Consider the following 20,875-nt stretch of genomic DNA (forward strand, 5'->3'; position numbering starts at 1 on the left):
CCCTCACCTGGGTCACGGAATCCCGATCTTCTGACTTGTTTTGACCATTCGAAAAGTACAGCCCCGCTTAGCATGTGGGCTGGTGGTGGGACCTGGCTTATGGAGCCATGGCTGGGTCTGTGCCTTCCCGTTAGGAGTGCAGTCTGGGTCCCTGTTGGTTTTGGATTTTAAAATTCATCTCACGTATTCACAGTTTCTGAATAAGAGGTCTTTTGTGTATCTTTTGTTAGATTTCTTCTTTAGTTATTGATGTGTTTGATTATTTTTAAATGGTATGTTCACTTTTTTTTCATCTTCTAAGGTTTTTAAGGGCTTTCATTGTACATCCTACGTTACTAGGTCAAGTTATCTTTGATTTGTGGTGGATTTGAACTTCCGTTTGTGTCTCTGAGCATCCCATTTTGAGGTATATGCACCGACTTTGGTCAGAAAGAAGTGTCCCCAGGCCCAGAAGGCCTCCTGGCCGCTCTGCCTTCAGAGCGACTCCCCACCGGGCGCCACACCCCATGCGTGTCCACGGTCCAGCCTGCACCCTGAGTTCATAAAGACCGTCTTTGGAACTTTGCAGGTTGAAAATTTGCTGCTCAGTAACCAGGGGACCATTAAGCTGTGCGACTTCGGCAGTGCCACGACCATATCGCACTACCCGGACTACAGCTGGAGCGCCCAGCGCCGGGCCCTGGTGGAGGAGGAGGTGAGCGTGGGCCGGGGCGGGGGGCCCGGGAGGCCCGGGAGACACCCTCACTCACTGCACCCCACACCTGCTGTTTCTTCCTTGCCTTTTCTTGTTGCAGCGAAATGTGTAACATGAAATGTACCACCTTAGCCGCTTTTAAGCACATGGTTCAGTGGCCTTCAGTGCTTTCATGTCTCTACGGCACCTCTGTCCTCTCCAGGACTTTTTCATTATCCCAAACGCAGCAATTTAAAAAATCACGTAAAAACCTACCTTCACGGGACATTGGGCAGCTCCCACAGGAGCCGCAGGGGAGACGGGTGGGCATGCTCCGAACACGTGTGAGCAGGGGGCAGCGCTGGGCGGGCGCAGACACCCACGCTTGCGGCCGTGGCCAGGGGAGGGAGGGTGCCACCGTTGGCCCACGCACATAAGCAGCCCATGGAGGCTGCACAAGCAAAGAGAGCGATCCGAGATGGAGCCGGGTTCCGAAGAAGAGTGCTGGGTGGAGGCTCCGCCGGGCAGGTGTCTGTTCCTGGCTGCCCGTGCCCTGCTGTCCCTCGGGACCTGCGCTCCCAGTGGCGTGCCCACGTCTCGGGGCTGTAGACGCATTCCCTGCCCGGTGGTGGGCAGAATTGAGGGGGAGGAAAGCCTTGGCCGCGTGGGCTGGGGCCGGGCTGAGCCGCCTGGTGGGGCTCTGAGTCACGTTTCCCAGGGTGGATCCTCAGAGCTGCGCAGCCCTGCCCCCGCCCCACTCCCACACCTGGTGCCCCGTGCCCCCACCTGTTCGTTGTTGACGAGGACTCGTGGGCGCCATTCTCTTCACAGGTCACGGTTCTGTGTGTCCATGGTTGCTGTGGCACTGAAATGCCCCAGACATGCTTCGTGCTGGCCCCCGTGTTCCCTTTACCCCCTCCTGGCAGGGCCCAGCCACAGAGCCGCTCGTGGGACCGCCCCGGGCCAGGGCTCTCGACGGGCGCCGACTGCCGCGGCACAGGGACCACCGTGCAGTGTAGCGGCTATCACTCATCTGTGACTTTTCCTCTGATACGTTTGTATCCTTTATTTAGATCACCAGGAACACAACTCCCATGTACAGGACGCCGGAGATCGTGGACTTGTACTCGAACTTCCCGATTGGCGAGAAGCAGGACATCTGGGTAAGGCCGCTCGCCCGCAGTGCATGGGCAGCCCCGCCACAGCTGGCTCGAGGCCCTGGGGTGCAGGCTCCAGCCTGCTGGTCCCCTCAGCCTCCCTTCTCTTTTCCTCTTGGCTTGTTCTTCCGTTTTTTCAACGGCCCTTGTGATGCTTTTAGCGGAGATGTGCTGACGGGGGTGTGGGGTCGGGGGGTGGGTAGCAGAGTGGGTGCAGGTGCTGCGCGGGCTTTGGGCCTGAGACAGGTCGCTCCTGCACCCTTGGACCTGAGCTCTCCTGGTCGGAGCCCCTTCACAGGGCCAGGGGTTCACGAAGCCACAGTTCACGTGGCCAGAAAGAGGACCTCCCAGATGGCCTTGCAGCTCTATGCTGACCTGGTGATGGCCAGAGCGATGGCTGGGCCTGATGCCTTGCCAGGGGGTTTCAAAGTGAGGTCAGGCCACACACTTGGGGTGACCCTTCACGTCTCCTGGAACATGTCCCATCGATGGAGGGCAGTCCCTGTATGCGGTGAGTGTGGGGCCTGGCTGAGCAGGTATCTGCTGACGCCTTGGTTCAGAGTCAGGCACAGAGCTTGGGGAGCATGGCGCCGTGCACATGGCACTGCTCCTGCCCGTCTGAGGTGTCCTGCGGCCTCTCCGGTGTCCCTAAGAGCAGGGACAGATGGCCCTGAACCCCCGCGCCTCGAGGCTCATGGTCTAGGCCCATCAGGCCCGAGTCCGGCCTCAGCCCCGCCGTGGATGTGAGTCCCTGTCCTAGGGGTAGGTGGAGACTCTTTGACACACATGAGCTGGTCAACCCCAGGTGGGCGCCCTCAGCCTGTCCCAGCCCAAGAACCACGTGCACGCACACATGCGGGAGTTGGAAAGCAGGTCGGGAGTTGGCGCTGGGGCTTGGCCTGGTCTGGGCCCAGAATGAGCTGCTCCCCCAACACACTGGTCGGGTTTGGTTCCCCATCATGTTCCCGTGGCTGGTGCTGTGGTGGAAACATGGCGGGGACACTGACGTTTGGGTTCAGTGCCGACCCCGTGGAGCCTCGACAGCCCCCAGATTCATCCCCGGCGCTCACGTTAGCCCAGAGAAGCATGGTGGGGGCACCTTCCTTGCAGTCGCCTGGCCACATGCCCCTCTGCACAGCCGGCCGGCCGGTAGATCCCCACACCGGGTTGTAGGAACTTTGCATCTTGGAAGGACCTTTTGATCAGAGCGTGAAGGGTTGGAGTTTGTTGGCCGCTCTGACTGGGATGGTCTCTGTGCCTGGCAAGCGTGGACCACGACCAGATGGGCGGGGGCGCAGGTCAGACTTGGCAGGCCTTGCCCATCTCCTGCAGGCCCTGGGCTGCATCCTGTACCTGCTCTGCTTCGGGCAGCACCCGTTTGAGGACGGGGCGAAGCTCCGCATCGTCAACGGCAAGTACACGATCCCTGCCGACGACACACGCTACTCCGTGTTCCACGGCCTCATCCGTAAGTCCCACCTGCCGGCGTCCCCCGCACCTCTGTGAACACACGTCCTGAGTGGCTGCTTCCGGCGATTTTGTTCCTCACGTTGTCATCCCTCGCTTGCTTTTAAAATCAGTACCGTAAGCAAAACGCAGGGCCTCCGGGGTCCCTAGCCCCTGCAGAGCAGGTGGTGCTTGCTCCCCAGGACCCCGGCCTCGGCGCCCGCGGGACAAGCACACGCTGCCTCTGCCCTAGGTGCCATGCTCAGGGTCAACCCTGAGGAGCGGCTGTCCATCACGGAGCTGGTGAGCCAGCTCCAGGAGATCGCCGCCGCCCGCAACGTGAACCCCAAGTCGCCCATCACCGAGGTAGGCCTCCGCGTGCTGCTTGTGGTCCCACCGTCTCGACGTCGCCATAGAGCCCGGCTCCCCGGGGGCTCACGGCCCTCACTCAGGGGGGAGCCCCCAGGCGGCGGGGTCGCCTGAGGAGAAGTGTGCCGCCATGTGGGGTCTCCGGAGTTCGAAGCAGAGCCGGGGGCCGGGCAGGGGATGGAAGCGGACCCGGATGTCCAGTATGTGCGGTTCATAGAGGCCGGAAGCCGTCAGAGGTCAGCCTGGGCTGCCCAGTGGCCTTTACAGAAAATGTGTGCCCCTGGCAGTGGCAGAGGCTCGGGTGGCGTAGCGAGGGCCGTAATCCAGGGGCAGCCAGTCTGCGCGTGTGCCGCTGGCCCTGCTCCGCGGCGTGGGCAGAGATGCCCATGGAACAACGCAGGCCGCTGGGCAGTGGGGCTCGTGAGCACGTTGTGCTCTTAGCGCTTCTAGAACCCAGGGCCCGCGGGTCAGACGTTAAACCCCTTCTGTAGGGTTCTTCTGCCTGGGGCCTCACGGGGAGAGAAGCCAGCCCCCCACGGGGCAGCACGGGCACACAGGCCCCGACAGACTCTGAAACCAGGAGAGCACCGCATAGGAGATTGGGCTGAATCCACAAACGGGTGTGTGGGGAAGGGCTCAGCAGAACCAGAGGCAGCAACGCGTCCTCCGACGAGCCTCAGGGCGCGTTCCCTGGAACTTTGGAGGAGGCGTGGCGGCCTGCAGTCGCTTTGGGAGAGGCTGTGTGCTGTCACGTAGCTGATGAAACTGCAGAACCGGGGGTTTGTGAGGAGAAGACACGGTCGGCCTAGCAGACACACCTTCACGCCAGCGTGTGTGTTACTTGTAAGACTCCATGGAGCGTTCCCATTAACACTGGTCGCCTCCAGTGCACCACAGGGCACAGAATCCACACCACGTATATCTCGTTGCTGAGCCTAACGTGGTAAAACGTTAACCCGATGAAAAGAACGTTTCTTAAAACCCCACGAGAAACCGCAAAGCGACTTCTATATAACTTATGAACAGAGCAGCCGTGGAGCTACACGTACCTAAAGTGGGACGAGTGTGAGGCCGGCACTCGAGTGGGGCTCAGCCCAGCACCGACGTCCCAGGGTTGGCTGAGCCCGTCACCAGGGGTGCCACAAGTCTCCGCAAAGTTTTTGGTGTCATTGCAGCAGGCGGCTCCGGCCCCGGGCTTGGCCCGTGGGAGATGGCGCCTCGCTGTGCAGCCTGCGGCCCCGCTGCTTGGCAGCACCCCACCCGGCTCCTGTGTCGACAGCAGAGCCTGTGGCCTTGGCGGGTGGGGGCGTTCACGGCTGCCGCCTCTGTTAAGGCGATGGAGCCGTGCGCCCGGGCGACCCCGAGGATCAGCCCTGGGGTCCAAGATTTGTCGAGACTCTGGGAGGTTCCTTCGTGGCTTTTGTAGTAAATCAGGTGGAGGAGGGTGGACTTGGGGGGCGATGTGCCCCAAATGCGTGGCGCCACGCGCTGTGCCTGACCTGCGTTGGGATCCTTACAGCTCCTGGAGCAGAATGGAGGCTACGGGCACGCGGCCCCTCCTGGGGGCTCCACAGGCAGTGGCTGCGGTGGAGGTGAGTACTCCTCGCGTCTGCCGTGCGCTGGGTACCCGGTCTTGCTCTTGCGGGCTTGGGGCCCGGTAGCGAGAGGCAGACTGCACTTCTGGGGTCCCCAGGACCAGTCTCAGGTTCATGGCTCCCTAGCACCCCGAGAACTCAGCGGGGCTTCCACTCAGGCTGCGGTTTAGAACAAGGAAGGAGGACAGAGACCGAGGGCTGGCTGTCCCCTCCCTGTGCTGTCAGGGCAGCCCGGGTCCTCCGAGCCCCGGCACCTGGCCCACAGAGCTATGGGGTGACTGACTGCCTGTGTGGCCGCCTCGGCCTCTGGCCCCTCAGGGACCCAGCTGCCCCCACAAGTCACTGGTGAGCACAGCCCCTGCCCAGGTAGATGGGGGTGCGCCTTCCACGGCCAGCCCACAGCGACCATGAGGGTGGGCACATCGGGAGCGGGTATGTGAGGAAATAGAGCAGCCGTGCGGGGCCCGGGGGCTGGGGGCCAGAGGGTCCGAGTCCGCGGGTTGAGAAGAGGGGCTCAGATGGGGAGACAGTCCTGGCAGCAGGAGAAGTGGGGCTGGGGTGCTTTTCTCGCGACTCGGGCGTGTTTGCTGAGAGGTTCGCGCTCCGATCGTCCGGCGTGCTGGGCGGGTCTGGGCGCCCAGTGCTGATGCAACACGGTGTGTACCGGGAGGTGGGCTGCAGCCAGGGCTCGGCACCCCGGCCCGGGAAGCTTCCAGGAGTCCTGCCAGGACCTGCCTCTGCCCTGTGCCCCCGGGGCCGCTGCCCACCTCGCAGTTGGGGCACGGAGCCCACCTCCCAGGTCCTCCCGCAGCTCTCGGCCCCGGGGGTCACTCGGCAGCTGGCCAGCCCGTGTCCTGGCCCCTTGCCCACCAGTGCTGTGGGGCCACCTCGAGGCGCCGAGACGAGACCACACCGCACGCGCGCGGGGCGCCCGGCGAAGGCGTCGCTCAGGCAGGGCCTGGGCGGCAGAGAGGCCGCAGACCGCCCCCGCTGTCTGCGCCTCCACAGCCACTGCTGCAGCCCGCACCCCAGGGCCCTGGGGTCTCGGGGCCTTCGTGGGCCACCACTCCGGTGTCATCAGGGCGGCGGCCAGGAGGCCGCTCCCCCACAGACCCAGTGAGCTGCGGCTCCCGTGGCCTTTCTGTGCCCGGCCGGGGCCGCCCGCACGGCCCGGCTCCCGTGCTCTCACCTCCGCCGTGCGTCTGCGGTCTCTGTGTGTGCTAGTGTATCCGTACCTTGGGGACAGGCCGGTGGCCCTGGCTGGGCCCTGGCACGTGTCTGTCAGTGACAAGGTCCCTGATGGTGTCCAGCGAGCGCTCTGAGTGGGGTGAACGTCCTGGAGCCGGGGATGCCCACGTGCGCCCAGAGGCTCCGGCCCGCTGATGGTGTCCAGGTCGTGCCCTCGCGAGCGGGCCCGGGGTGCCTGGTTGCGGAGTGCTGGTGGCTGGGTCAGGGGACGCGTGGCCGCTGCAGGTGCTGGTGGCTGTGGCGGGCCCTGCCACATCCTAAGGCTTGTCTCTGTTTGCAGGCCTGGTGGTCGCCGAGTACGACCAGCCCTATGGCGGGTTCCTGGACATCCTGCGGGGCGGCACCGAGCGCCTCTTCACCAACATCAAGGACACCTCCTCCAAGGTCATCCAGTCCGTTGCCAAGTGAGTCGAGGGCGCACAGGCTCGTGGGTTCTCCGCAGTGAGATTTCGGAACCCTGGGTGCAGCCCTGCCTGCACGCCTGGCCGAACCCCCAGGTGGGGCCGTGGGTGAGTGGCCCGTGCTCAGCGCCAGCCTGGCCCCCCTGCGTGGGCTCAGCCATCGGTCCCTGGCTGCGCTTCTGCCCCCTCAGTGGAGGGAGCATGGTGGGAAAGCAGACGCGCTGGCTCCGGGCCACATCCCCCTTCCCAAGGGGGGCCCTGTCCACGGAGACTGCGGCCACAGTACACGACCTGTTCATGCTGTCCTCCGAGCGGTCTCGGCTTTGACCAGGGAGTTTCCGGGAGCGTTGGGGGTTACCTCTGGCATGTCACCTGCCTCGTCCAGCGGCAGGGGCAGTGTGTTTGTCGTGTCTTTGAGCCCCGTGTGGGCCTTGGCCTCATTTTCTTTGTGCCGTGATCATTGTTTTGTGTCCACAACTGTTGGCGACACAGGCAACAGCCCACGTGTTTGGGCACTAGTGTGCCCACGTGTGAGCATGTGTGTGCATGGGAGCACACGTGTGTTGTGTGTGAGAGCTAGCGTGTGCGTGCACACGTGTGTGTTCTGCTGTCGGTGGGCTCTGGGGCCCCCGTGTGCTTTGCCTCTGATGTGACCTTACGTGAGGAGAAGAAACTCAATTCCCACTGAGAGCAGGGGTCCGGCAGTGCAGGCTGCCTGCTCGCACCTGTGTCTGTGGCCCTTTGCAACATCCCGGGCTGCACCTTGTAGCTGGTGGAAGGGTCAGATGTACAATTGTGCATTTATGGTGCCCGGCTCTCCGGAGTCCTGTCCACGGAGACGGAAACAGTCATGTGGGCCGAGGCTCTGGGTGCGAAGACCAGAGGGTCCCGGACGGGGCGTGGATGGGCGGAGGTGACTGCTCGGCGCTTACCTATCACCTGCCCATGGTGTTCCTGCAGCTGCGCTCCCAGGGCGGGGTGATCTCATGTGACGGCGCTGAGCAGGCAGCTCTGCATGCGTGTGGCCGCACCCCGGCCCGCGGCCATCCCCATACTTTCTGCTGAGTGGGGAGACGTCAGGGCAGCGGGTCCCACGGCCCCACTCATGTCCTCCCATCTTCCTCCCAGCGGGGTTCATCATGGGGTCTCGGGGCTGACCCGGGCTGGAATGGCAGACCCGACAACAATGAACGGGATGTGAGAGAAGCCACTCGGCCTCACCCAAGGAAAGAAACCAAGTTCCCACACGGCTGAGACGCCATCTCCCCCACCACCACCCCCACCACCCCAGGTCTCTAATGGGCCCAGCGTCCCCAGCCTCGGGGGAGGCTGCCGGGAGGAGAATGGACGCTGCCCCAGCCTCTGCACCCGGGAACCATGATGACAGGCACCTGGGGTTTGGGGGGGCGCGTGCTGGGCATCACGTACCTGCTCGTGTTCAGGAAAGCAGAGTTTCGGGTGAATGGTCGGGCCTGAGAGTTGCCTGTGAGGGTGGGGGTGACGGGGCTCTGCCCGGATTCAGCTGCCTTCATGCCCAACTCGACTCACAGCCATGTTAGTGAGCCTGACGTGCCTCAGGCTGATGGCACAACCAGGCCACGCGGTGGCATGGTGCCACACACACCCGAGGGCAGGTCCTCGTAGGAGTAGGAACGGGGCTTTCCTAGAGTAAGAGGAAAGGTGCGTGCGTCGGGTCCCAAGACCACCCCCAGGGTCCCGAATCTCCGAAGGACACATGAGACCCGCTGGCGAGCAGTCCTCGTAGCTGCGAGTTGTTTCAGAGAAAGGACACAGCTCAGCTCCCCGTGGAGTCATGGACAGACAGATGGACACACTGAATTCCCAGCCGAGCTGCGAGGCCGGGCCCCAGAGACAGGGGCCCGTGGGGCTGCCCATGGGGCACTTGAGCCCTCGGCTCCCCAGGCTGCAGGTCTCCGCATGGACCACATTTTCTACAGGCATTTGGGGCGTATGGCCACTCCTGTCAGTCATGAGAACGGGCAGTGCCCTCCTGCTCTCCCCAGACGCCTGCCGGGGCTAGCCTTGCCTGCAGCCCCTCTGAGGACCAGGGTCAGGCTGGGTACCGCCTTTCACCCAGGACGCCTGCTGGAAGTGAAAGAAGTCTGTGAGGCCCTGTGTTTGTGAAGTTGGTTTAGAAATACCAGTGTGAGCTCATTCGTTTTGGGACTCCCCCCTGAGAAGGCCCAGGAACGGTGACAGCCCCGGCCCAGGACTGTGACCTGTAACTGCCCTTCCTACAGAAGGGGAGGCCTCCATGAGGCCAGGAGGGACCTCGGGTCTTCTCTGAAAGCAGAGAGGCCACCCCACACTGCCATCCCCATCACAGGGAAGGACCCAGACACGGGGTCCTGCTCTCAAAGGCTGCTGGCTGGAGCGGGGGAGCATCCCAGCAGCGACAGGCTTGCACATGTGCAGCGAACGCTTCCTGTTGTTTGTTACCCACATCCACAAATGAGCAGAAGATCCACACAGAAACGGCCTTCACCCTGCAGGGTCAGACGGGCGCAGCGGTCACGGTGCTTGAGCTCACTGAGGGGGTCCTCCAGGCGGAGCCCCATGTGCTGGGCTTCAGGCCTGCCACAGGAAGGTCCAGTTAGGGCCTGGTGATGGAGACCCTTCAGGGCCACTGCCAGCCCCTCGGCCGCAGGCAGGACCTTCATCTCAGGGTATGTGGGCCCAGGAGTCCTAGGGTCTATCCGGAGGAGGACCGTCCCTGCGTGTGCAGCCTGTCCCACGTGGCCTCCAAGAGGCGTGGCTGGCTTGTGGGCCTGACCCTGAGCCCTCACCTGTCTGTGGTCTCATTTGTTTCTCACCAGTTTTAGGTCAGACCCTACACGTCCACATGTCCTAGAGTCCCCGAGCCAGGTCTTCACAGACGCCCCCACCAGGCTCCCCGGGTTCCCAGCCTGGCGGTGGCTGCACTCCCCATGTTGACCTGCCCCACCCCCTACTGCCACGGGTGCTCCGGCCCCTCCTCAGGGACAGCGGGGTGAGTGGCCAGGCCCCGCCCGCTTCCCCAGCGCTAGGTATCCCACGTGGAGCCTGTGGGCCTGGGGACGCGAACCTCTGGCCGCGGGTCCCCGTGAACTGCTGCTCTTATCCTTCTTTTTCATGTTGGGTGTTTGTTTTTCTTACTGATTTTACGTTACATTCTATAGACTAGCTTTTTCATACAGGGTAAACACAGCGAATGCTTTCTTGTCTGTTGCTCGTTTTAATTAAAACACGAGTTTTTCACAGTTCCCTTTCTGTCTTTTGTCTTCTCGTTTAGGAAGCCTTTCGTGCCCCAACTTGTAAATAGATCAGACCTGATTTAAAACACATCTTAGGGACTTCCCTGGCGGTCCAGTGGTTAGGACTCCGTGCTTTCACTGCCGAGGGCCCGGGTTCGATCCCTGGTCGGGGAACTAAGATCCCACAAGCCACGCAGCGTGGCAGAAAAAACACACACCCATTTTAAATGTCTGAATGTATTGTAAATGTACCTTTTAATGCTTGGTTGGCTCACATTTGGCTTTTTAATCCACCTGGACGTCCCTCTGGGGACTGTTCTCGATTCTTGTTCACTTCCCCCGACCGGAGCAGCCCCTCTGCTGCCGACCAAGCCAGGCGCTGTCCCGGCTCGTCCTGCGAGCCCCTCGCGGCCCCGCGCTCTGCTGTCTGGGCGACAGGCCTTCCTCCCTCCCCCCAGGAACACTGGCCGTTCTCACTCATCTGTTCCTGCACGGGAATTCTGGAGTAAACCTGTCCGGTTGCCTGTGCGGCCATTGAGGGTGTAGTGCTTTATCTACTTCATGGGCAGTTTGGGGACAGTTGGTCTCCATGGTGCTGACTCTTCTGCTGGCTGTGCGGGGCGGGCGGGGGGTGTTCCCGCGGCAGCGCGACTGACCCCTGGCCCGGCCTGGCCTGCGGAGGGCGCCGCGTGCAGCCCCCGCACCCTGCTGACACTGACGACCGAAACATGAGACAGGTGGGGAAGCGCGCCGTCTTTACGTTTAGGAGAATTCGTATCGTGAAGGTCGTGTTGCTCCTCAGTTAATCTATGAATTCTTTGCAATAAAAATAAAAGTCCTGATGTCGTTTCCACAGATTTCAATCTCAAAATTCACATGTAAGTTATCCAAAATGGCCGGCGATGTTTTTAAAAATAAGAAGAGACAAACTCTGTTCTTTACCAATTTTTTTCAAACATCTGTTGTGTTGTTACAAGTGTTTAGACTCACGCTTGACATGTACTTAGGTAGGGATAGTATGAAACACGAAATGTGAGTCTAAAAGAAAATAGCAGACCAATGGGTCTATGTTGCTGAGACCATGGGTAGCTGTGTAGAAGAAGAAGAAATTGGGTCCCGTCTAATAACAGCCAAATACAGTCGTTCTGATTTGTTAAAAGATCTAATTGTGAAAAGCAATTTCTTAGGAAAAACTAATAAAATATAGAGGAACATTTTTATAACACCAGAGTAAGGAAGATATCTTAAATGTGAAAAAATATATAAGCCATGGAGAAAATGGTTAATAAATTTAACTAACTTAAAAATTCTCTGTTCCTTGAAAAAACATGTTTCTTTAACAAAAAGATGTGGCACTGATTGGGAGTAAATAGGTTCAAACTATGTAACTCACAAAACGAATAGTATCCATTATATACAGTGGATTATGAAAATTAATAGGAAAATGAAAAAACGCATAAAGGGAATTAACAGAGGACAAACTATGAATAAACTACAAGGAGATGCTCAGCTTCATCTTACTTTGTAGATAGCATCGCTGGGCCATATATTTTGATCCACTCTGGCAGGCTCTGTGTCGATTGGTGTATTTAGACCGTTGGGCTTAAAGTGTTTATTGGTACACAGGCCGACCCCGCTTTACTGCACTTGGAGCACAGTGAGGGTCTGTGACCGCCCTGCATCAAGCGAGTCTGTCGGCACCTTTTTCCAACAGCATCTGCTCACTTTGTGTCTCTGTGTCCCGTTGTGGTAATTCTTGAAGTACTTCAAACATTTCCTCATTATTGTATTTGTTATGGTATCTGTAATCAGTGGTCTTTGATGTTACTGCTGAGACTCACTGAAGGCTCAGACAATGGGTAGCGTTTCTTAGCAATAAAGCATTTTTAATTAAAGGGATGGGCACTGTCTTTTGGGCATAACACTGTTGCATTAATAGGCCACAGTGTTGCGTAAACGTAGTGTTTAGACGCGCTGGGAACCAAAACGTCCGTCCGCGTGGCCCCTTTGCTTCACTGCACAGGGCTGCAGCCCAGCCCGCAGTGTCTCCGCGGCACCTGGGGTTGGATTGATAGCCTCCCTATTTGTTACTGTTTTCTAGTCTTCGCCGTTGTTCTTTGGTGCTTTTTTGCCTTCCACTCTTTTCCTATCTTCTGTGGTTTTAATTGAGCATTTTATATGATCCCTTTTCTCTCCTTTCGACCTTATCAGTTATACTTTTTCTTCTGCTGTTTTCAGTGGTCGCCCTAGAGTGTGCCCATTTACCAGCTAACCCAAGTTCACTTTCAAATAGCATATTATCACTTCCCAGGCAGTGGGTGTGCTTCATAATGCCACAGAAATCCTAATTCCTTTCTCCTGGCTCTTGTATCATTGTTGTTCATTTCACTTGTACACAGGCACGTTTGAGTATGTGTGTCTATATGTGAACTATGTACATAGGCATACCTATCGGGTGTATTGTTGCCATTATTATTTTGAACAAACTTATCAGATAAATTAAAAATAAGAAAAATAAACATCTTTATTTTACTTTCACTTATTTCTTCTTTGATGCTCTTCCTTTCTTTAGTAGATCTGAGTTTCCTACCTTTATCGTTTTCCTTCTTTCTAAGGAACTTTTTTTTTTAACATTTCTAGAAGGTAGATCTACTGGCAACAAATTCCCCCACTTTCTCTCTGAGAAAGTCTTTACTTCTCCTCACTTCTGGAGGATAATTTCTCAGCATACAGAATCCTGGGCTGCTGGTTTTTCTCTCAATGCTGTAAATACCTCGCTTCACTCTTTGCTTGCATGGTTTCTAAGGAGAGGTCAGATGTAATTCTTATCTCAGTTCCCCTGTAGGTAAAGTGTCCCCCTCCCCTCCCACCCCCCAGCTCCTTTCGGGACTTTTTTCTTTATCTTTGACTTTCTGTACGTTGAAACCGACATGCCCAGGTGTAATTACTCTGGCATTTGTCCTGCTGGGTGTTCTCTGGGCTTCCTGGATCTGTGGTTTGGTGTCTGACATTGATTTGGGGAAATTCTCAGTTAAAATGTTTCAGTATTTCTTCTGTTCTTCCCTCTCTTCTCCTTCTGGATTCCCCATTATGTTACACCTTCGCCCCACAGGCCTTAGATGTTCTGTTCTGTTCTTTCAGCCTTTTCCCTTTGCTTTTGGGTTTTCAGGGACTCTGTCGAGATGTCCTTTCGCTCAGAGGTTCCTTCCTCAGCCGTGTCCACTCTAATCAGCCCATCAGAGGCAACCTTCATTTCTGCTGCAGGGCTCTGATCTCTGGCGTTTCTTTTCGGTTCTTCCTTAGGATTTCCACCTCTCTGCTCACACTCCCCTTATGTCCTGCATGCTGTTGTCTACTTTATCCATTAGAGCCCTCAGCACGCTGACCACAGTTGTTTTCGGTCCCTGTCTGATAATCCCAACATCCTGACACGTCTGGTTCTGATGCTTGTTCTGTCTCTTCAGATTCTGCTTTTTGCCATTCCATGTGCCTTGTAATTTTTTCTCATTAGCCAGACATTTTGTACTGGGTCAGAAAACTCTGTCTTCCATTTTTGTTGTCATCTCTCTCCCACACCAGCTCCTTATGTCCCACCTTCTGGTAGTAAGAGAATTAAAGACCCTTCCGATCGGGACCCCCGCCTCTCCACCCCTTGCAGTTTATAATTTCTCATCCACCTCTTAGGTAGATGTCAGCTCCACACGTGCCCACATGTGCATGCACGCAGTCACCCAGGTACACACGTGCACTGACACGTGCACATACGGTGTCCCCGGGAGCTGCAGCCTGAACGGTGCAGGCCACCCCCCACACGCCCTGGCCTCTCAGGGACTTGCTTCAGTTTAAGCTCTTGTGAGTTAACCGTAGACATTTCCTATAATAACCAAGTGCCCTTTTGTTTTTAATTCCAGTTATGCGAAGGGAGATTTGGATCTTTCTTACGTCACGTCCAGAATTGCAGGTACGTTTGTTTGCCAGCTTTAAATAAGGATGAACTTCTGGCTCTTTCCTGTGTGAGGGTGGTGTGTGGGATTCTGGCCTCTTGGGCAGCCACTCACTTGCCCGAGATGTGGCCTAGGGTGTCCACCCCTGCATCCAGTGTGCCTCTAGGCCCTGCGGTGGATAACGCCAGTGTCAACCCAGCTTCTCCCCCTGGTCTGGAACCTTCTGAAATGCTGAGGTCATGAGGGAAATAATGCGAGGCCATACATATTAAAATCTGGGTCTCCAGGCAAAAACCACAATCCAGATGCTTGGGGAGATCCTGTGGTGCTTCAGGCTCTGTGGCAGAAGCTGCGTCTCAGGAGGGTCTCGGGGCACCATCTGGGGATCCCAGAGGATCTGACGGGCGGTGGGGTGGGGCTTGTAGGCCGCTGCTCCGCCCCTTCTCAGGACTCACTGTACCTTTGGGTCAGCGGCCACGAGGAGCAGGCCCCCGTGTGTGCCCGACCATCCGGCCTGTGGTTGTAGAGGTTGCAGGGGCTCCTCTCTTGCAGTGATGTCATTCCCGGCGGAAGGTGTGGAGTCGGCCATCAAGAACAACATCGAAGACGTGCGGTTGTTTCTGGACGCGAAGCACCCGGGCCGCTACACTGTCTACAACCTGTCCCTGAGGACGTACCGGGCCTCCAAGTTCCACAACCGGGTGAGCACGGGCTCTGGCCGATGCTCAGCCTAGTGTGGCGCTGGTCCTCCCTTGACACTGCGTAGAAGGGGTGGGGTCTTGAGGATCGCTGAGCCTGAGGTGCCTCCAGAGGGAACGCGAGACCACGCAGTTTCCTTGGCGGATAAATGCTCGGGACGTGGACGCTTTTTACAGTATTTATACTGACCCTGAGCGCAGACAGGGCGGGTGCTGCGCTCCTTCTGCCACGTCTGCCAGAGCCTGGCTCCCGAGTCCTGTCGCGCGCCTGGGGGGCGGGGGGCGGCGCTTGGTTTGGGAGTGGTGGGGTGCTTTGGGTGGGGCCCGTGTGCCTGCGCCCCGGCTGGCGAGCTGCCCTCTCTGCAGGTCTCCGAGTGTGGCTGGGCAGCTCGACGGGCCCCGAGCCTCCGTAGCCTGTACAGCCTCTGCAGGAACATGCACGCCTGGCTGCGCCAGGACCCCGGCAACATCTGCGTGGTGCACTGCGTGGTGAGCAAGCTGCCCCGCCCTGGTACACTCAGGGGACAGAGGGGACATGCAGAGGGTCAGGCGGGGACGGCTGGGTGTTCCGAGTGGTGACCCCGACGCCCACCACTCCCGGGAGCAGCAGTTCTGCCCTGGGGTCTGCGGCTGGCGGCCCAGGCCCGGTGCCCCCAGGCGGCTCCTGGCACCTTCTGTGGGTCACGGCCGGGTCCCTGGCAGCAGGGGCTTCTGGCAGAAGACTGTCCTCACTGAGGGTCCCCCCCCACCCCTTTTATGGAAGGTGCGGACCCCCTTGTGGCAGCACCCACATACGGAGGCCAGCCTGCCTCCTGGGACCCCGTCTCTGAGCCCACGCTGGGGCTGAGGGTTTGTGGGTATCACACCCAGTGTGGCACCTGCCAGAACCCACCCTCGAACGTCAGTACTGCCGTCCTGGTGTGGGTGACCATCACACCAGGGGTGGCGCTGCAGAGGGTTTGTGAGGGTGAGCATGGACGTGCCGAGCGCTGAGGTCGGGTGGGGACCAAGGTCAGGTGGGGACCCTGACAGAGAGCAGCACGTGCCCGGCCGCCTCGTGCCTTCTGCTGCGGAGCCTGTATTCTCTCCGCTCCCTGAATTCTCACCTCATCAGGTGGGTTTTCCTAAGTTCCCTGATGAGCCCCGGCCCCAGGTGCAGGCCCTGACTATCCTGGGGGAGTGAGTGCCGCCTGAACCTGTCCCGTGCATCTGTCCTAGGACGGGAGGGCCGCATCTGCCGTGGCCGTCTGCTCCTTCCTGTGCTTCTGCCGGCTCTTCAGCACTGCAGAGGCCGCCGTGTACATGTTCAGTATGAAGCGCTGCCCGCCGGGCATCTGGCCGTCCCACAAAAGGTATGGCGTCCACCGTGGGGCCTGGGTGCGGCGTCACCGTGGCCAGGCCGTAGCTGTGGGCGCTGGGAGATGGCAGGGTTTCATGCGGGTGTGGACCTCGGTGTTGGGTGGAGCACGGGCCCGCGTGCGCAGTCGGGGCAGCCGCGCCTCTGCCCTTTCGGGGCTCCCGAGCAACGGGGCTGCGCCTCTGCCCGGGGCCTGGGCGCCAGCCTTCCTAGCGCATGAGGCCACTTGCTCGCTGGCGATGGGGCAGCCCCTGGGTGCCACCTCTGCACATGTGGCCCGGTGGTTCCATGCGGCAGAGGAGGTGGCATTTGGGAGCTGTGTGGCAGCACCGCCTCTGCCGTGCGTCCTCCATGTCAGGGTCCGTGAGACACAGCTTCTAGGCTGTCTCTGCTGACGACTTACAGGGGATGGTTTCCCAGGGCTGCAGCTGGCCACCGCCCCCCCCCTGCCCCCTGGGGCCACTGCCTGCTCCCAGACCGCCTTCCCCACTTCCATCCACCTTGCAGCGAGGGGGGAGCCTCACGCTCAGGCCTGAGGAGTTGCTCACTCCCCTCGGGTACTGGGGGAGCATCTCCTTCCTCTGTGGGGAGGGCCTTGGCATGAACAACACAGGGCCCGAGAGTGGGGAGAGCCGGGGCCGCCTGGGTCGAGATCGAGAAGGCGTCCAGGCCAGTGAGGGGCCGTTGTGGTCATTCCTCCCGCTCGGGATGGCTGCACTGCCTCGATGGCGGTGTGGGGTGGTTGACCCACTCCTGCTTGTGAGACCCACCCCACTGGCTCGCTGCCTGGGGGCAGGGCGTACCCCGAGACAGCTGGCATGCTGTCGTGTCTTCTGTGTGGCTCGGGGTGGGGTGGGGTGGGGCGGGCCTGTCCACCGTGCAGAAGGCGTGGCAGAGCAAGGGCTGCGCCACCGAGCATGGGTGACAGGCTGCCGACCCTTTCAGCATGTCACCTTCCTGTAATCTGGGCACACCCGGGGTTCCCGAACTGTGCCTGCAGCTTGGGGTGCCGCTCGGGAGTGCTCAGAGTCGGGGGTCAGAGCCAGCAGAGTATCGTTGTTGCCGCTCTGTGCCTGGCGCCGGGGCCCCCAGCAGACCCCAGGCTGCTTCCTTGGAGACGTGCAGATGTAGAGAGCGTCGTCCCCGGCCCGGCCCAACAGCTTACAAAAGAGCGGTGCCCGCTTCAGATGCGTGACTTTTTCAAACCTGTTGGAGAAGAGCCATCCTGGAGCCATCGGCTCACTCCCAATCCAAGGAGGGACAGGCACCCACCCACAGGGCACTCGGCGGGGGGTGGTCTGTGCCCTGCAGGACAGGTCAGAGAGGGAGGCCGCTGCTCAGGGGGCACGAGGTCATCTCCTGGGGACATACGGATGAAGCAGCCTTCGCATGAGGCTCGGAACCGTGATGGGACGTCTGGAGTTGCTGGTCGCTGGTCCGTGCGTTCAAGACTCTGATGACGGGTGGGGGTGGGAGGGAGCAAGGAAGACCCAAACGGAGAGGGCCGCGACCTCGGAGCGGTCTGTAGATGTCCTTCACCGGAACACGCGTCAGGCCATCTCAGATGGTCGGACAGACGCACCACTGGGGCCCCCGGGGGAGACGGAGCAGGAAGGGGGAGCACGGAGGAGGCGTTGCTGAGAATTTCCCCAAATTAACGGCAGACGTTGAACCCAAGAAGCTCAGAGGACACCAAGTGGAATTCAGAACAAAACACACACACGGAAAACCCACTTTGGCTTCCGGCGTTCACACTGCCGAGAGCCACACAGAGGAGCTCTGGAAGGTGGGCGGCAGGAGTGGAGGTGCAAGCAGTGAAGGTTCTTCTCAAGGGCCATCATTACGTCAGCAGAGGATGCGAGTGGCGGCCTGGGACGTGCTCGGGTGACCCAGGAGATCAGGAAGGAGAAGCCGAGGCTGGAGAGGCAGGCGGGCGGCCGGCTGGCTGGGAAGCCGGTTCAGCGTCACCTGTGTGTCGGGCCCCTCGCCGAGCGCACGCTGCCTGCGGGCCTGCACCGTAGCACTGACGGTGGGGGCGGAGGAGGGTTGTGTGCAGGGCACGTGCGACAGGCCCCGCTGCTGACACACCTGTCCCTGCGGGTCAGGCGTCCAGCTCAGCCTTGACTCGGGCAGTCTCCTTCTCCTTCAGTTTTGAATCTGCTCCCAAGCTCACTCAGGTTGTGGGCTGTGGACCTGGGTCGTGGTCCTGGCTTCTTGCTGTCGGCGAGAGGCGCCCGGGTCTCCTGCCACGCGGCCATCTCCACCGCGGACCTCAGGAGCGGCCAGAGTGCAGTGGCGAGACGGAGTGTCGCCTGCTGTCAGTTTGGAGCCAGCCACGGCTCCTGCCCCTCCCTGGGAGACGGGTTAGACCAGCGCGGGAGATGGATGCCCTGCGGTGGTGCCACAAAGAGGAGCTGCGGAACCACCAAGGGAGCCGGCGGAGCGGATTCCAGGTCCACAGAGCAGGACGGGGGCGGTTGCAGCGTCCCTCTCAGTGAGCAGTGGAACAGGTCGGCAGGCCGGTTCAGAGCCACGGAGTGTACCCACGACAGCAACGTGCGTGCAGAGCCCTTGGGAAGAAGGATCATGTTCCGGGCTCTTAAACCGCGACAGATTGGGAAGAATAGAAGTCATGCCAGATATGTTCCCAGGCCATCGTGGAATTAACCCGGAAATCAGTGACAGCAGGTGGCTTTGGAAAGCCTTAAATATTTCAAAGTGAAACAATCTACCTGTGAGTAGCTGGTGAGTCAAAGAGGAAATCTCAAGGGAAATTTAAAGATATTTTGAACTGAATGAAAATTACAACATAAGATTCATGAGATGACACCGGAACGTTGCTTTTAGTGAAATTTATAGCATGAGATGCTTACGTGTGATTGAGAAAAGACTGACGACCTGATGGGCTCCAGAGACACGGAGCACGGGTGCACCGTGGCATGTGGGCACATATGGAGCACACGTGTGGTGTGGGCTGTACAGAGCATGTGTGTGACGCAGTGCGTGGGCTGAGCACGGAGCACGCATGTGACGTGGCCCGTTTTCCTGCACAGAACACGCATGTGACATGGTGTGCCTCCTGCCCTCCAGGTACATCGAGTACGTGTGCGACATGGTGGCAGAGGAGCCCATCACGCCCCACAGCAAGCCCATCCTGGTGAAGGCCGTGGTCATGACGCCTGTGCCCCTTTTCAGCAAGCAGCGGAACGGCTGCCGGCCCTTCTGCGAGGTCTACGTGGGGGATGAGCGTGTGGCCACCACGTCCCAGGAGTACGACAAGATGAGGTGGGCTCGGGGCTCAGGCCCTTCCTTGCCCCGCGGCCTCATCTTCTGGGGGCTGTCGAGGAGGGAATTGTGCTGTGGGGCTGTGGCTGGGCGGTGGGCGTGGAGGCGGGGCCGGCGGGGCCTGTGGGGGAGTTCTCGGGGTCTTCGTGCTGGGTGGCTCCTTGGAAGTCCTCTCCTGGACCATCTTCCCCGCATGCCTGATGTAATTTGGCAGAAAAACCCACGAGGCAAGAAGAAACTGGCGCTGTGGGTCGCAGTTCATCAGAACGGTGCACCTTATACCTAAGTGCACTGCTTTTCTTGGCTCTGTTCTCCAGGGATTTTAAAATCGAGGACGGCAAAGCGGTCATTCCCCTGGGCATAACGGTCCAGGGAGACGTGCTTATCATCATCTATCACGCGAGGTCCACCCTGGGAGGAAGGCTGCAGGCTAAGGTGAGCGGGCGCCGGGCGGCCCCTGGGCGAGCTTGGCTCTCTAAGCACAGTGAGAGCTCTGTGTCCCCACCTGTGTGGCAGAGGCAGAAGGGACTGTAGCCTGAGCCTGCCCAGCTGTGGACCTGGGGCCTCCCCACGGGCCCAAGGAGCCGCTTGTTGGCTAGGGCGCTGCCCCATCCTCTGTGTGTCCCTGGCCCTGGAGCCCCGTGTGGGGCCTCAGCTGGTCACCCGTGAAGGGCCTGGCGTTGCCCTCCCGGCCTGAGGACCTTCTGTTCGCTTTCTCCCTGCAGATGGCGTCCATGAAGATGTTCCAGATCCAGTTCCACACAGGGTTTGTGCCTCGGAATGCAGCTACTGTGAAATTTGCAAAGTATGTTGGTGTCACACTGAGGGGGGCGGACGAGAGGGGTAGGGGCGCGCCCCCAGCCGTGGCTGGTGTGGAGACAAGTGCAGTGTGATTGATACTGGCAGGGGTCCCGGGAGTGCTGAGCTCTGACGCCTGGGGTCCCGGGAGGGCTGTGAGCTCTGACACACGGGGTCCCGGGAGGGCCGTGAGCTCTGACACACGGGGTCCCGGGAGGGCCGTGAGCTCTGACGCCCTGGGTCCCGGGAGGGCCGTGAGCTCTGACGCCCCGGGTCCCGGGAGGGCTCACACAGGGCAGTGCCGCACCAGGGCTGCCTGTGGTAAGGGCTCAGGGAGAACCGCCCAGCTGCCCTCACAGCGCCAGCGTCGTGGGCCGTGGGCATGTCTGTGTTTCTGCCTGTTGTTGCTCCTTTAAGAGTTTCCGTGTTCTTGTCTTTTAGTATGTTTTCCACGTTGGCACCTCGTGCATTTTTTTTTTAACGTGCCAACGTGACAAAGACGAGGAATGCCACGCTTTAAGGTTTCAGGTTTTTTCTCCTTTGGAGGAAGGTAGTCCCAGAGCTTCAGGTGTCCTTGTGTCATCAGACATTTCTCTTCAGAGACCCGATGACTGAAGACCAAGCAGAAGAGCTGGGCGACAGGCCTGTAG

General features: G+C 59.6%; 1 protein-coding gene across 5 annotated transcripts in view; it reads left to right on the top strand.

Moving 5' to 3' along the window:
- Window positions 1-20,875, top strand: part of GAK (cyclin G associated kinase) — a 52,071-nt gene that overhangs the window by 16,454 nt on the left and 14,742 nt on the right. For all 5 annotated transcript variants that reach the window (XM_029235566.1, XM_029235567.1, XM_029235568.1 and 2 more), the window contains 13 exons: window positions 569-694; window positions 1,747-1,836; window positions 3,163-3,298; window positions 3,530-3,642; window positions 5,165-5,237; window positions 6,769-6,892; window positions 14,055-14,104; window positions 14,640-14,788; window positions 15,152-15,274; window positions 16,004-16,137; window positions 19,233-19,427; window positions 19,745-19,862; window positions 20,153-20,232. In XM_029235566.1, the coding sequence (XP_029091399.1) occupies window positions 569-694; window positions 1,747-1,836; window positions 3,163-3,298; window positions 3,530-3,642; window positions 5,165-5,237; window positions 6,769-6,892; window positions 14,055-14,104; window positions 14,640-14,788; window positions 15,152-15,274; window positions 16,004-16,137; window positions 19,233-19,427; window positions 19,745-19,862; window positions 20,153-20,232 (1,511 nt within the window). The remainder of the gene's footprint in view (window positions 1-568; window positions 695-1,746; window positions 1,837-3,162; window positions 3,299-3,529; window positions 3,643-5,164; window positions 5,238-6,768; window positions 6,893-14,054; window positions 14,105-14,639; window positions 14,789-15,151; window positions 15,275-16,003; window positions 16,138-19,232; window positions 19,428-19,744; window positions 19,863-20,152; window positions 20,233-20,875) is intronic.

The sequence above is a fragment of the Monodon monoceros genome, unplaced genomic scaffold, assembly GCF_005190385.1.
Source record: "Monodon monoceros isolate NGI ecotype Baffin Bay Population unplaced genomic scaffold, NGI_Narwhal_1 Super_Scaffold_20, whole genome shotgun sequence".
NCBI lineage: Eukaryota > Metazoa > Chordata > Mammalia > Artiodactyla > Monodontidae > Monodon > Monodon monoceros.